This window comes from Mobula hypostoma, chromosome 16, assembly GCF_963921235.1.
Source record: "Mobula hypostoma chromosome 16, sMobHyp1.1, whole genome shotgun sequence".
In the NCBI taxonomy this organism is placed as follows: domain Eukaryota; kingdom Metazoa; phylum Chordata; class Chondrichthyes; order Myliobatiformes; family Myliobatidae; genus Mobula; species Mobula hypostoma.
This window is the reverse complement of record NC_086112.1, coordinates 56,396,123-56,412,933: the sequence shown is the minus strand read 5'-3', so window position 1 is coordinate 56,412,933 and position 16,811 is coordinate 56,396,123. Positions and strand designations below refer to the sequence as shown.

The window sequence follows — 16,811 nt, the reverse complement described above, 5'->3', positions numbered from 1 at the left end:
GGTGCCAGCCAAGTCTCTAGCAAACCTACCTGCAAGGATATTTCTCCCCCTTGAGTTCAGGTGCAACCCATCCAATCTGTACAGGTCCCACCTTCCCCAGAAGAGATCCCATTGATCTAAAAATCTAAAACCCTGCTCCCTGCACCAACTCCTCAGCCACGCATTCAACTGCCATCTCCTCCAATTCTTACCATCACTGTCACGTAGCACTGGCAGCAATCCTGAACGCCACCTTTGAGGTCCTGTTCTTCAGCCTTCTGCCTCGTTCCCAAAACTCACACTTCAGGACCTCATCCCTCTTTCTGCCTATGTCGTTGGTCCCAACATGTATCATGACTTCTGGTTGCTTTCCCTCTCGTACCAGGATGTCGTGCACCCAGTCAGAGACATCCTGGACCCTGGCACCCGGGAGGCACAAACCATGCGGGTGTCCTTCTCACGTCCACAAAATCTCCTGTCTGCTCCCCTGACTATAGAGTCTCCAATGACGACAGCTCTCCTCTTCTCTGTCCCACCCTTCTGCACCACAGGGTCAAACTCAGTGCCGGAGGCCCTGCCACTGTGGCTCACACCTGGTCAGTCGTCCCCGCCAACAGTATCCAGGACCGTAAACTTATTATTCAGGGGAATGGCTACAGGGGTGCTCTGCACTACCTGTCTGCTCACCTTCACTTTCCCCCCTCTGACTGTCACCCAACAACCTGCTTCCGACAGCCTAGGTGTGACTACCTCTCTGTAGCTCTCATCTATGACTGCCTCATTCTCCCTTATGAGTCGAAGGTCATCCAGCTGCTGCTCCAGAATCCTTACAGGGTCTTCCAGATCGCCCAGCCGTATGCATTTTTGGCAGATGTGACTGCGGGAGAGGAGAGTTCCCCCAGGACTGCCACATCTCACATAAGAGGCACATCACCATCTCAGGAGACAATGTAAAAACTAACTGCGAGCGAGCTTGTCCTCTGCCTCTTCTTGTCAAAGCCTCAAAGCTCCACTCCTTCACTGGCCCACTCACGCACTGGCCGCTTCACTTGAGCTATCCCTCTATTTATCTGTTTGAGCTTTTCAAAATGTTTGGTCACCTGACCTCAACTGCCCAATCAGCTGCTTTCTGCTGAGTCTGATCTATTCAAATCTTGATTGTCTAATCAATGGCTTTCTGCTGATCTATTCAAATCTTGATTGACTTGATTGCACAGACCAACTGCCAAAACTGCCAGAAACTCTCGAGTCAAAGCCTCAAAGCTCCACTCCTTCACTGGCCCACTCATGCACTGGCCGCTTTCCACTTAAGCTTCTAATGTATTGAAATGTGACAGGTGGGAGTGAGCTTGTACCTGTGATTCCGAAATGTTAAGTCCTTTGTTTTTTTTAATCACATCAGCATGGTATACTCCTGAGCAGACAAAAGACACGGTATAGGCCAGGGGTCCCCAACCTTTTTTTCACTGCGGACCAGTTTATTATTGACAATATTCTTGTGGACCGGCCGACCCCGGGGGGGTGGGGGGTGGGGGCCGGGGGTTGGGTTGCCAACAGACAAGAGGAGCAGTCAAATACCTTGTGTTTACCCAGAGAAAGACTACAATCACCATGAAGTCTTGCGCGGGTACCAGTGCACATGCGTGTACTTGCCAATGATTTTTTTACTGCAAAAGTTTTTGGCGATTCTGTTCGGGAGGGGGGTGTTAATCACCGCCGGAATATAGGTGAAGTGGCTAATACACTCAATTTCGTTTCTATAAGGGTTTATCTAACGAATTTAATATTAAATACACAGCGCATATTTTCCTCGCATGAATATAGTGATAAGTCCACTATCAGGGGAGGACAGGGGAGCTTGAAGAAAGTGTTGAACAAACTTCCAGTAGAAGTGGTAGAGGCAAGTTCGATATTACCATTTAAAGAAAAATTGGATACGTATATGGACAGGAAAGGAATGGAGGGTTGTGGGCTGAGTGCAGGTCGGTGGGACTAGGTGAGAGTAGCGTTCGGCACGGACTAGAAGGGCCGAGATGGCCTGTTTCCGTGCTGTAATTGTTATATGGTTATATAAGTCACTTATAAGTCAATAGCATCATAACATTTTAAGTAACATTTGGATAGTAAACAGCGCATATTTTCCTCGTATGAGTGTATAAAAGCATTACAACACACCAATATCGCTGAATCAGTGGGAGCCCTGGGCTTGTTTTCCTGCAACAAGACGGTCCCGTCGAGGGGTGTTGGGAGACAGCGATACTCGAAGGGGGTTCCTTATGTCCAGTCTATTCCGCAATTTAGTTTTCATTGCATTCATCGCAGAAAACTTCACTTCGCAGAGATATGATGTTGGAAACGGAAGCAACTTTTGCAATGCTTTCGTGGCTATCTCAGGATATTCAGCCTTGACTTTGATCCAGAATGCCGGCAGGGATGTTATGTCAAACATACTTTTCAGCCCGCCGTCATTTGATCTCCTTCCCACGCTGACACAGATGACGCGCGGGTAATGAACTCGCATGCGTTCAAGCTCAACAGTGGCCGTGACAGGGAATGAGGAAAGGTGCAGCTGACTCCTACCGCCAAATCATATCGTTTTCTCGCGGCCTGGTAGCACATGCTTTGCGGCCCGGTTGTTGGGGACCACTGGTATAGGCCCAATAGTGCATAAATCTGTAATTCAGGTCTTTATAGATATCTCACCTCCTAGACCCATTGTGCTGAAGACCATAAACGCGCAGCTCAGTCAACATGTTCACATACAAGTGAAACTATAAATCAGAGGATAATTTAAAAGTGCTGTCTAGTTTAGCAAATAACACTTAGACTTTGTATTGTCAGAGTAAGACAAATGTCAATTACTCTTCATTAATCTCAACTAAATCTTGATTCATTTGTTAGCAAATATATTTTTCAAAATTAATTGATTTTGCGTAATAGGTGAAAATTCTAAATGTGAAGTTATGAAAGAAAATCTTTTGTTGGCAATGCGAGTTATTGAGTAAAACCTAGATTTAATGTGCGGTTTCTTTTTATAGAAATAAGAAACAAGTAGCTGAGGTAATTAAAAGCTTCAAAGGTGAAGTGAAGAGGCTGCTGCGACATTCCGAGGCATCAGCGGTTGTGGAATATGCGTATAATGACAAAGCAGTATTAGAACAAAGGAATATGTTAACTGAAGAGCTATATGGAAATACATTCATGATTTGCAAGGTAAGTTTTAACCCATTTGCTGTCTGCTGCTCCTTAAAGTAAAAAAAATCCATTCTCACTATGTCATTCTAACTCACAGTCAGAGCAATGCAGCACAGATCTAGGCCTTGCATCTCAACCAGTAAGTCCATGCCCGCCCCAATACCCACCCATCTATCTCAATTTCCTGCACTCGGCCCATATCCTCTAAGCCTCACCCCTCTGTGTACCTACATGAGTGCTTTTTAAATGATACTGTCGTACCTGCCTCAACCACTTTCTCTGGCAGTTCAGTCCATGTACTCACCATCCTCTGCATGAGAAAGTTGCTCCTTTGAGTCCCTTCTAAAATCTTCCCCTCTTGCCTTGAATGTATGCCCCCTAGGTTTGCACTCCCTGGAGAAAAGACTGTTCTTATTCACCTTATCTATGCCGCTCATAATTTTAAACTTTTCTATAAGTCTCACATTCTCCAATATTCCATGGAATGAAGACCTAGTCTGGGTAATCTCTCCCCATCACTCAGTCTCTCTGGTCCTTGCAACATCCTCAAATCTTTTCTTCATTTTTTTCAGCTTAAGCGTGTCTTTCCTATAACAGTGTGCCCAAAGCTGAGGGCCAGTCTTTTGAAAAACAGCATTTTTTTTTGTACTCTAGATGCTTAGGAAATAACAGTTCCACCTTTTCTCCATTATAAGCCTCACTGTCAGTTGTTTCTTTATTCTTGTGCAGTCCTTCCTTCTGTATTACTACACCATGTAATTGACACCCATATTCAAACACAATGCAGACCAGTGATTCTCAGATTTTTATTTTTGTATGGCACACCAGTATCCTGTATTCTCTGTAACTTGTCTAAGTTCCATCTGACCATAGGAAAGGGCTTGTATTTGAAAAGTCCAGTTGCTATTTAGTACGTGGGGAATAGGATGTTGTAGAACCACCGAGGCAAGCACATGTTTGTGTGTCCTGATTATCTCACCTTCTGACTGAACTATTACACGAAAATCAGTATCAGAACATCTTTCAAGAGGAGTGAACCCTCACAAGGTGTCAGGCCCTAATGGTGTACAGGGCATAACAAACCCGTGCTAACCCAACTGGTTGGAGTATTCAAGGCTATCTTCAGTCTCTCACTGCTGCAATCGGAGGTTCCTACCTACTTCAAAAAGACGACGATTATACTGGTGCCCAAAGAGCAGGGTGAGTTGCCTCAGCGACTATTGCCCAGTATCAGTCACATCTACTTTGATGAAGTGCTTTGAGAATTAACTCTTGTCAGAGTAAGGACCTAGGCCCACTGCAGTTTGCCTACTACCACAACTGGTTTGCAGCAGACGCTGAAATTTCACTAGTTGTCCATTTGGCTTTGGACCACTTGGGCAACAGCAGTACCTATGTCAGGCTGCTGTTTATTGACTACAGCTCAGCGTTCAACACCAGCATCCTCAGTACTAATCAACAAACTTCAAAATCTGGGACACTGTACTTCCTTCTGCAACTAGATCCTTGCCTTCCTCATCAGAAATAGTATCTCCTTCTCGATGACAATCAACACAGGCACATTTCAAGGATGTGTGTTTAGCCCATTGCTCTGTTTTGCCCACATTCATGACTGTGTGGCTCGGCACAGCTCAAATGCCATCTATCTACTTATCGATAACGCAACTGTTGGCAGAATCTCAGATGATGACGAGGTGGTGTACAGGAGTGAGCAAGCTCAGCTAGTTGAGAAGTTTTGTAATAACAACCTTGCACTCAATGTCAGTAAGACAAAGGAATGAATTGTGGACTTCAGGAAGGGGAAGATTAGGAGAATACACAGCAGTTCTCATCAAGGGGTCAGCAGCAAAAAGGGTGAGCAGCTTCAAGTCCTGGGTGTCAGCATCTTTGAAGATCTATCCTGGGCCCAACATTTTGATGAAATTACGAAAAAGACTCACTGTTGGGTATATTTTATTCGGGGGTTGAGGAGACACTCAAAGACACTCGCAAATTTCTACAGTTGTATAGTGGAGAGTATTCTGATTGATTGCATCATTGTATGCAGATGTGAAATCCATAGGATTACAGTATCATTATCACATTTAGAATTTTCACCTTAGCCAGTTTCATTATGGGCACTAGCCTCCCTACCATCAAAGTCATTTTCAGATGTCTCAAGAAGCAGCATCCACTATGAAGGGCCCTCACCATCCAGCACAATCCATCTTCTGGTTACTGCCACTAGTAAGGAGGTACAGGATCTTGAAGATGTTATAGGAGCAGATTCTTCCCCTTTACCATTGGATTTTTTAATGGTCCCTAAAACACTACCTCACTGTTTTGCTCTCTTTTTGCACTATTGATTTTTTAATATGTAATTTATTGTAATATTTAGGTATTGCTCCTGCAAAGCAACAAATTTCACAACCCATGTCAGTGATAATAAAACTGATTCTGAACAATCAATATTGCAGCATGCAGCAGTGAACGCTAGGATCCTACAGGTTTGGTGTATTGGACTGCAGTTTGCAGGCACTATGTTCTGCTTTAATCCAGTTTAGGTTGGTGATTGTAATAAATTTAACTAATACAATTATTAATTTTTTTGCACATAGCATATGGAATGGATTTTGCATGCTGTAACTTGTGGTTAAGGATGGATATTTTAGCCACTTTCTCAATAGTGCAGCTTATTCTCTAGACAAGTATGTAATGAGTTTTTAAATGAGCATAGTTGGCGTTTCAGTCGTCAACTGTGCTTTTTTTCCATAGGTGCAGCCTGGCCTGCTGAGTTCCTCCAGCATTTTGTGTATGTTGCTGGGATTTTCAGCATCTGCAGATTTTCTCTTGTTTATGAGTTTTTAAATATTTCATTCTCTGGTTACTTTTGCAGTAAATGTAATTTCCTCAAGATTAATGTTGGAAGTATCAGCATAAGTATGAATTAGTATTTTTTTATTCCCCTTACAAATTTATTCAGGTGTAGGCTTGTGTACATTATTCCTGCTAAATTACAGAATTTTATTCATTCTGGCCTTCAGATTACTGCTCAAATATGAATAAGAACAAATGTAAAACATTAATGCACTAAATTGGCTTAAGCAATTTTCATAGTAATTAAGAAATGTCTACCTGTAAAATTGTGGAAGGAAATTTCAACCATTGAAGAAAAATATTATGTTGACTTCACTACTAATGAATTTATATTATATAGCTTGGGCTGTATTTCCCTGTATATTTAGTTAAGATGCCTTCTTCTGAAACAGATTTCTAAAAGATTTTAGTCAATTTTATTTTAATAAATCGTTAACATTTTTGTCTGTTAGTCATCATTTTGTTCAACATTGGATAAAGTGCTGGAGTCTAATCCTGACAAACGAGAAGGAATAATGGAAGAAATGAAAAAGATCCTCACACCTATGGCACAAAAGTAAGATGACTATTAATGATTTTATAAGTTATCGTATTTAAATTCCATTGAAATCAGTGACCTTTCTGCATTATTTTGCAAAATAATGTTTTCTCTTATCAAGGATGTGAATGAATTTTCTGATATTTGCTGACTTCAACCTATTGACTGATATGAAAGTTTTTTTTATAAAAAGTCCAGCTCATAGCGTTCATTGGACATGAAGGTGAAGGAAAAGGCAAACCCAAGAGAGTATCATATCTCTTCTATAACATTTTGCTCTTCTGTATGCTATACCCTCATTTATTTTTAGAGTTCAATTTCATGCTCTATTGAACTAATAAAGAATTATGTCAGGAGCTTTCAAAAAAAATCTGGCCAGCCAGCCTTGTTCCATCTTTTTTTAACAGTTTCATTTAATATCAGAGAATGTATCCAATATACAATCTGAAATTCTTGTTCTTCTCAGACATCCACAAAAACAGAAGAGTGCCTCGAAGAATGAGTGACAGTAAAAACATTAGAACCTCAATGCCCCCACTCTCCCCTCCCATGCACAAGCAGCAGCAGAGCAACAACCCTCCCCCCATTTATTTCAGCACCCACCACCCATCAAGCAAGCAATTGCAAAGCCCCCGAGAAAGATCATGACTTGGAGTACAACAAAAACTAACCGTTCACCCAACAATTCAACATACCACAGGATCACTCTGTCCCTAATAAACAAGACAGACAAAAAACACTCACTGATTTATGGTGTAAAGCATGTCAAGTCACTTGCTTTTCTGAGTTCTCTGACTTGAGAATTGGCAACAAACTCTTCCCTCACCATCGAGAGAGATTGACCGAGTATAGAACTGTCCGACAACTGATCCGCTGCTCCCGATATTCTGTTTTTTTCCATAATGCTTCAGTCGGCAGCACCGGCATAGAACTGGCTCGTCATCAGGACCACAAAGCCTCGGAACCCCGAAGGCACAGTCATCTTCTAGGCCGCGTCCTTAGGATATAGAAAAACGGCTGGTCGTTGAGCCCCGGGAGTAGGTTCCATCACCACAAAGAACCAAAGTTTGCGTGTAGCTCTAGTTCAGGGTCTTTGACAGAACCCTATCCACCTTGAAAAGGGGAGAGAGAGACTTTAAAGGTAGAAATTAAGCTGTTTCTGCAGATGAGCTCAAAGAAGTTGCTGTCTAGCATCATCGTACCTCCACCCATCACTTTGCTAATGTGGTTTATAATTTTACATAATCTATCAACTTGAACACACTTTCAAAATTAATCATAACATTGTAGAAAGTTATGACACAGAAGGAAGCTATTTAGATATTTCTATCACTGGCCAAAAAGAGGTATTGAGGCTAATTTTTACTTTCCAATTCCCTGAGCAAGTGAAATTATCATCTACACAAAATACTCTGCAGATGCTGGGGTCAAAGCAACACTCACAACACGCTGGAGGAAGCATCCGTGGAAACGATGAGTCGATGTTTCGGGCTGGAGCCCTTCGTCAGGACTGTAGAGGGAAGGGGCAGAGGCCCTATAAAGAAGGCGGGGGGAGGGTGGGAAGGAGAAGGCTGGTAGGTTCCAGGTGAAAAACCAGTAAGGGGAAAGATAAAGGGGTGGGGGAGGGGAAGCAGGGGGATGATAGGCAGGATAGGTGAAGAAGGAATAGGGGAAAACACAATGGGTAGTACAAGGAGGCAGAACCATGAGGGAGGTGCTAGGCAGTTGAATTACCGGAAGTTGGAGAATTCTATGTTCATACCAAGGGGCTGGAGACTACCTAGACGGTATGAGGTGTTGCTCCTCCAACCTGAGTTTAGCCTCATCATGGCAGTAGAGGAGGCCATGTATGGACATATCTGAATGGGAATGGGAAGCAGAGTTGAAATGGGTGGCTACTGGGAGATCCTGGCTGTTGTGGCGGACGGAGTGGAGGTGCTCGACGAAGCGGTCCCCCAATCTGCGTCGGGTTTCACCGATGTAGAGGAGGCCGCACCGGATGCAATAGATGACCCCGACAGACTCACAAGTGAAGTGTTGCCTCACGTGAAAGGACTATTTGGGGCCCTGAATGGTGGCAAGAGAGGAGGTGTAGGGACAGGTGTAGCACTTATGCTTACATGGATAAGTGCCGGGTGGGAGATCCGTGAGGAGGGACGTGTGGATCAGGGAGTGGCGGAGGGACCGATCCCTGTAGGAAATGGAGAGTGGTGGAGAGGGAAAGATGTGCTTAGTGGTGGGGTCCTGTTGAAGGTGGCGGAAGTTGCGGAGGATGATGCGCTGGATCCAGAGGCTGGTGGGGTGGTATGTGAGGACAAGGGGAACTCTGACCCTGTTGTGGCAGGAGGATGGGGTGCAGGCCAAAGTGGGGAGGAGATGCAGGTGAGGGCATCATTGATGACGGTAGCAGGGGAACCACGATCCTTAAAGAAAGAGGACATTTGAGATGTCCTGGAATGGAAAGCCTCATCCTGGGAGCAGATGCAGCGGAGATGGAGGAACTGGGAATAGAGAATGGCATTTTTGCATTTGGCGGGGTGGGAGGAGGTATAGTCGAGGTAGTTATGAGAGTCAGTGGGCTTGTAGAAGATGTCAGTGGACAGTCTGTCTCCAGAGATGGAGACCAAGAGATCGAGAAAGGGGAGAGAAGTGTCCGAGATAGACCGAGTGAATTTGAGGGCTGGGTGAAAGTTTGAAGTAAATTCGATGAAATTAATGAGCTCAGCATGGGTGCAGGAAGCAGCACCAATGTAGTCGTCAGTGTACCAAAGGAAGAGTTGGGGAGCAGTACCAGAATAGGTTTGGAGCACAGACTGTTCCACATAACCAACGAAGAGGCAGGCATAGCTGGGACCAATGTGAGTTCCCGTAGCTACACCCTTAGTCTGAAGAAAGTAGGAAGAGCCAAAAGAGAAGTTATTAAGTGTGAGAACCAGTTCCGCCAACCGGAGGAGGGTAGTGGTGGTGGGGAACTGGTGAGGTCTATTATCTAGGAAGTAGCGGAGGGCTTTGAGGCTTTCTTGATGGGGAATGGAGGTGTATAAAGATTGGACATCCATAGTGAAAATGAAGCGGTTGGGACGGGGGAACTGGAAGTTATTGAAGAGGTAGAGGGCATGGGATGTATCCCGGATGTAGGTGGGGAGGGACTGAACTATGGGTGACAAAATGGAGTCCAGGTAGGCAGACACAAGTTCGGTGAGACAGGAGCAGGCAGAGACTATGGGTCTACCGGGACAGTCAGGCTTGTGGATCTTGGGGAGGAGGTAAAACTGAGCGGTACGGGGTGTGGGAATTATGAGTTTAGCGGCTAAGGATGGAGTTGATAAGGGCGGTGATGGTACGGGAGACAATGGTTTGAGTTTTTTTGGTGGAGTCCTGTTCCAGGGGTAAGTTAAGAGAAGGTGTCAGAGAGCTGCAGTTTGGCCTCAGTGAGGTAGAGGTCCGTCTGCCAGACTACTATGGCACCGCCTTTGTCAGCGGGTTTGATGGTGATGTTGGGATTAGTGTGGAGGGCAGTGCGTTCAGAGGGAGTGAGGTAGGAACAGGAGAGAGGAGTGGTGAAGTTGAGATGGTTGATGTCACGGCGACAGTTGGGAGACAAAAAGATCAAGTGCAGCTAGAAGGCCCGGGTGGGGTGTCCAAGAGGAGGAGGAGGGTTGAAGACAGGAGAAGGGGTCATCAGTAGAGGGAGGGGAATCCTTGCCAAAGAAGTAGACTCGGAGACGTAGGCGATGGAAGAAGAGTTCAGCATCATGGCGGGCATGGAACTCACTGAGGTGTGGATGGAGGGGGACAAAAGTGAGACCCTTGCTAAGGACAGAACGTTCTGCCTCAGAGAGGGGATGGTGAAGACACGGCAAGGGTTGGGGCTGGGGTCAGAGGAGGGTGAAGAGTGGGAGGTCTCAGGAGGGAGATGGGAGTTGGGATATTCAGGGTGAGTGGGGTTAGGGGGTTTTCACCTGGAACCTACCAGCCTTCTTCCCACCCTCCCCCACCTTCTTTATAAGGCCTCTGCCCCTTCCCTCTACAGTCCTGACGAAGGGTTCCGGCCGGAAACGTTGACTCATCGTTTCCACGGATGCTGCCCGACCTGCTGAGTTCCTCCAGCGTGTTGTGAGTGTTACGAAATTATCATCTAAATACTTTAGTTGTGTTGAAGGTTTCTATTCAGCTATGCCTTGAGACCTTCAGATTCAGCATTCCTTTCCCACCCATTCTGGGTAACAAAATTCCACTCTCATCCATTCTTTTCAATTATTTTTCTGAATCTATTTCAACAATAAGTAAATGTCCTTGCTATGTTTGCCTGTTTTATCAGCTTTTCAGAACTGTTTATACATTTAAATCACCCCCAAGCTGCCCCATTTCATAGATAAATACTCCAGGAACGTAGGCCTTGTCAATAATTGAACTTCTCAATCCTGATGATAGCCTCATTACTTCTAAATCCTGTAGCTTCGCTATATTTGTTTTACATTGCAATCAGCAAAACTGAATGCAGAACATTTCTATTGTCCCAATTACTTATGCAGTTTTGGCTGGGCCTGGATGGTCATGCTAAAGAAATGGATAATTCATTTTCTTTGTTTGACCCCGAAAAGACTGAGAAAAGAGGTGGTATCATGCATTATTTTGTGTCCCTATGTGACTCAATAGATTGACTTCTCTAGACTTCAGTGCAGCTCCAGGTTACCCTGGGATGATTTTTCATGCTGCATAGTTGTTCCTGGAATGCAAGCTGGATTTCAAGAAAGGGTAAGGCACATGCTTCTGTTGCAAACAAGAGATTCTGTAGATGCTGGAAATACAGATTTGCACACACAAAATGCTGGAGGAACTTTGCAGGTCAGGCAGCATCTAGGGAGAGGAATGAGCAATTGATGTTTCAGGCCAAGACCCTTCAGGAATTCTCTTGTCCCTTTGAAACTGCATTTTGTTTTATTTCTGCTCATGTATATTGCCTTTGATTGTTGTTTTCTTGCAACTTCTTCAGTGGCCTCATTCAGAGTCAGAATCAGGTTTATTATCACCGGCATGTGACATGAAATTTGTTAACTTAGCAGCAGCAGTTCAATGCAATACATAATCTAGCAGAGAGAAAAAATAATAAGTAAAATAAAAAATAATAACAAATAAACAAGTAAATCGATTGCATATATTCAATAGATTTTTAAAAAACATGCGAAAACAGAAATACTGTATATTTAAAAGAAAGTGAGTTAGTGTCCAAAGACTCAATGTCCATTTAGGAAACAGATGGCGGAGGGGAAGAAGTTGTTCCTGAATCACTGAGGTGTGCCTTTAGGCTTCCTGTACCTCCTACCTGATGGTAACTGAGAAAAGGACATGCCCTGGGTGCTGAACATCCTTAATAATGGACGCTGCCTTTCTGAGACACCACTCCCTAAAGATGTCCTGGGTACTTTGTAAGCTAGTACCCAAGATGGAGCTGACTAGATTTACAACCTTCTGCAGCTTCTTTCGGTCCTGTGCAGTAGCCCCTCCATACCATTCAGTGATGTAGCCTGTCAGAATGCTCTCCACAGTACAACTATAGAAGTTCTTGAGTATATTTGTTGACATGCCAAATCTCTTCAAACTCCTAATAAAGTATAGTATAGCCGCTGTCTTACCTTCTTCAAAACTACATTGATATTCCACCTGAACTGTCTGTAGTGTTCCTCATGGTCCTCTGTGTTTTGAGTTTCATTAGAGGTGAATTCCTGATCCAACACTACCCCAGATCAACCTGATTCTGGAACTGTGTTGTTAAACCTCTCTGCAAAGTTTTACATAATTTTATTATCAAAGTACATATATGCCACCGTATATAACCCTGAGATTCATTTTCTTGTGAGCAATCACAGTAAATACAGAGAACACAAAAGAATCAATGAAAGACTGCAGCCAACAGAACAAACTGTGCAAATACAAAAAAAAAGAAAAAAACAAAATAAATTTAAAAAAACAATAATATCAAGAACATGAGATGAAGAGGCCTTGAAAGTGAGTGCATAGATTGTAGGAATAGTTCAGTGATATGGCAAGTGAAGTTATCCTACTGGTTCAAGAGCCTGATGGGTTGGGGGTAATAACTGTTCCTGAACCTGGTGGTGTGGGTCCTGAGGCTCCTGTACCACCTTTCTGATGGTAGCAGTGAGAGGAGAGCAGGGCCTGGATGATGGGGTTCTTTACGTTAGATGCTGCTTTCCTGTGCCAGTGCTCCGTGTTGATGTGCTCAATGGTGGGGAGGGCTTTACCTGTGTTGGACTGGGTTATATCCACTAATTTTTGTAGGCTTTTCCATTTGACAGCATTGGTGTTTCCATACCAGGTCCTGATGCAACCAGTCAATATCCTGTGCACCACACATCTCTAAATGTATTAAGTAGTTTCTTTTGATATTGGCTTTTCATCAATATCTTTGGTTACGTGCTCCTTTTCTGATTGATTCTGACTAATGGCTTCTTGCTATTTGACTGGATCCCTTTATTTTGAACATACAGTATTATGCACATAAAATATGTATAACTTTGCTATGCAAACTTAAAGTAGAATAAGATTCAAGTACATTTATTGTCAATGAATGTATAAATTATACAACAGTTAGATTTGCTTGCTCACAGGTAGCTACAAAGCAAGAAACCCAAAAGAACCCAATTAAAGGAAAAATTTAGAAGACCGACAAGAGGAAGAAAAAATATATTAAAATCATGCAAACAACTGAAGTGAACAACAGCATTTCAAACCAAAATTGAGTCCTCAGATCCAAACCCCAGAGAAGGCCCAAAGACTCGCTTATCATCTCATCATAGTTCATCAGGCACAGAGCACTACATCTGGGGCAGTCTTCATAGCCTCAGCGCTATGGAATTGGCCATGACAGAGAGTGAATGAAATCGTCTCTCATCCTGACAGGCACCCTGTCTTTCAGTCTATCTTGGACAGCATTTAAATTGACCCAATAGAGATACAGCGAAAGGCTCTGCATCTTGGAGAGAGGAGTAAAGATTGTGGAGAGCGAGTGAAATTAGCTCTCACCTCAGAACTGGGCCAGCATTTAAATTGTCTGGACAGTGTATCATACTAGGACCCGGCTGCTCTGAAAGCCTCCGGGCCTAGACCATGCTACCCAGCGACTCACTCCAGGCCCAGATTCTGTCGCCCAGCCCAAAGCCACTTTCAAGCTCTTCAAATCAGCTCGGCACCCAGAGCAATCCAACCCCACATCTGGTCCAGTGGTACAGGCACCAAATCTCCTCTGCCTGGGCCCTGACTTCTCCTTTCGGAGTCCAGAGCGATCCAATCTCGCTCCTGGACCAGTTGTGCAGGTATCAAATCTCCTCTGCCTGGGCCCCAGCTTTTTTCGACACCCAGAACAATCCAGCCTCTCTCCCAGGCCAGTTGTATGGGCACTGAATTATCTCTACCTGGGCCTTGACTTCTTTCAGTGCCCACAGCAATCCAAACCCACACCCAGGCCAGTTGAACAAACATCTCTGCTTGGGCCAGCTGTACAGGTATTGGACCTCCTGCAGCACACCATCTCGGCTCACCCCCGAAACTCCCTCACCATCACTTGCCCCTTCACTGTTTGCAGTGATAATTTAACAGTTTTATTCTTTAAACATGTTTTTTGATTTAATGTTTTTAGTCAGTGTTCAATATTCAAAAGTTCTTTCACTGTAGTAATTGCACCCACCTGATTGTCCAACTTAATAGTGTGAGTGTGCTTTAACCTCATCATTCTATTTTTGTCATCTCCAGAGAGGCAGTAATAAAGCACACACTGGTACACAAAGCATTTTTGGATTTCTTCACATACTGTCCCGACAAAATGAGAACGGTAAGCGAATATGGCAAAATCATCTACAGTCATAATTTTTGTAAGATTACTTGTAATTTGTATATAATCTGGAAAGTGATTCCTAACCTCATTAAAAATACTACTTGGTAGATTTATTTCAATGCTTTGTATTGTTAAGTACTTGTCTGAATCTTTGGTTTAACGTAAATCTAAATAATTTAGACTGAGGTTGATAAGTTTTAATGACCTTGAAGCCATCTCTGTTGTTCTCAGTGACCAGTGACATAGCCTGTTCCATCATTGTTCTGTCAAATCCCAGAGGTCTAATAAGTTAAACACATAACTTGGGAGAAACATTTAATTGAACTTGTGAATAAATTGCATTGTCTTGTTATCAAGTAGTGCAACTTGCTATATTAAACAGATAAATTATAGAAAGTCTGAGTCAATAATCCATTTCACCTGTAAACTGTTAAGTAGGGTTCACTGGTGTACTTATGGTTGTCTTCCTATGATTTAAAAAATATCTACGGTTTATGATTTCAATGGACATGTTGGCCGTGTTATTAGTGGCTGTCCCTAAAGGTGCCAGAGGAGGTGCTGTTGAGCTGCATTCTTGAACCTCTGCAGTCTGTATGAGAGGACATGACACTGTTAAAGCAAGGAATTCCATTATTCTGATCCAATGATCATGAAGGATCAATGATATACTTACGGCAGCATAATGAGTGCCTACATCTCTTGTTCTGGGCAGAAATATCCAGTTTTGGAGTAATTCTTGAAAAAGGTGTGTTTATTTGATGTGCCTTTTCCTTTTTCTTAATATCCCAAAGTGTATTACAGCCATTAGAGAATAGCAGTTGTTATAACCATTGTAACAAATTACAGCTGCAAGTTTGGGTGGAATAAACTCCCATAAATAGGAATATCCATAAAATCTGTTTTTATTTTAAGGAATGTTGATCCACAGAACCGTACACACAGTACAGCACTGGAGTGTCAGCTTAGGCCACAGTTTCTCAACTGGTGTTCTGCCAGAGACTGTGATTTAAAAAAAAAACATAATTTATTGAACTTCGTGCAGTAGTGGGCAGTGACCAAGCAACCCTGTTAGCAATCTCGTTAGATTGCTGAGTATGGCTGTGTGCAGTAGGACCGTGTTTATTTGGTTGAGTCCATTCTCAGTTTTTGAAGTGAGATGGGGAAGCCGTTGATAATTGGTGAGTGCTGTATTGCACAGAAGGGAGCATGATAGGCTGATGAGGAAGCATTGAATGGACTTGTCCAACTGTGACATCAACCTCTCCCTCCTGATTTACCTCCCCCAACATCCCCTCGTATGCCGTCGACTGACTTATGGAAGTGTACAAACTCAACCAATACAGTAGAAAGTTTGAGAGAAATTTTCATTCTAAAGACGGTCCAATGTGGCGATTTTTGAAGAGGAGGATTCTAGGCTAGGCCTACGGACAATTCTGATAAGGTTAATGATGAAGAATTACAAACTTCTGAGTCATTTCACTGCACTAGTGCAACAACGGGCACAAAAAAGTCTGTCTTTACAATAAAAGCTGCTTATCAATGGGGTCTACAGGGACTGGTGATCCGAGTTGTCCTATTTCATTGTCCCTGCCTGTCTGTGATGTCACTTAGTAAGAAAATGTTTTTTCAAAGTCTTGTATAAAATTGTGTCTTGGGCTATATTTTTATTCATATTTCTTTGGCTTACGGTTTTTAGTAGCTTTACTGTTGGAGATTGTCAATAAATGTTCATGCTGAAAATAACATTAATTAAAAATCAATTTACAACCTTTATTTAAATTAAGTCTACCAAACCTACCTTTAGGAAAATTAAATCACGTTTTGGCTTAAGCCAGTTATTTAACAGAAATTTGAGTTTTTTAAATTTATGAAAGAGAAAGAAAAAGATTAATTTCAAGAAAGGTAAGCTAAGTTTAACTACTTGTCTCCCCCCACCCCCAAAGGGTTGCCTGAAAATACATTCTCTACTCAAAAGAGCATTGACAATTATTTTTGGATTATTATATTTACAACTTGCTAATCATGCTAACATATTGTGAGCTATGGATATAATAATTTTTATTCAGGGCTTCCCTGAGACCTGAAAATTATTTCAAGTGTTCCTCCAGGAGAAAAAAAGGGGTTGAGAAAGGCTGGTTTAGGCTTTCGTACCAAGGAGTGAGTCTGAAATTGAGAGTCGTTCTATTGTGACTGTACTTAAAGGGTTACTTATAAAGGAAGAGAAGGCCCAGGGGACATACAGATCGGGATATGAAGGGCACTGTACAAATACAAGTTTGTCCTTTCTAAATTTGGGTGAGTGTCAGCTGCTAAGCCACAACATAGTCACAGATTTTCAATTAATCCTGTCAGTGATACCCAAAGCATTTATGCTGTGCCAGTGATAAGAGG

The 16,811-nt window shown here is 43.0% G+C and overlaps 1 protein-coding gene across 3 annotated transcripts in view; it reads left to right on the top strand.

The window, feature by feature from the left end:
* pum3 (pumilio RNA-binding family member 3) overlaps window positions 1-16,811 on the top strand; it is a 48,083-nt gene that overhangs the window by 19,330 nt on the left and 11,942 nt on the right. For all 3 annotated transcript variants that reach the window (XM_063068982.1, XM_063068984.1, XM_063068983.1), the window contains exons 8-10: window positions 3,018-3,192; window positions 6,483-6,586; window positions 14,339-14,417. In XM_063068982.1, coding sequence (XP_062925052.1) covers window positions 3,018-3,192; window positions 6,483-6,586; window positions 14,339-14,417 — 358 coding nt within the window. The remainder of the gene's footprint in view (window positions 1-3,017; window positions 3,193-6,482; window positions 6,587-14,338; window positions 14,418-16,811) is intronic.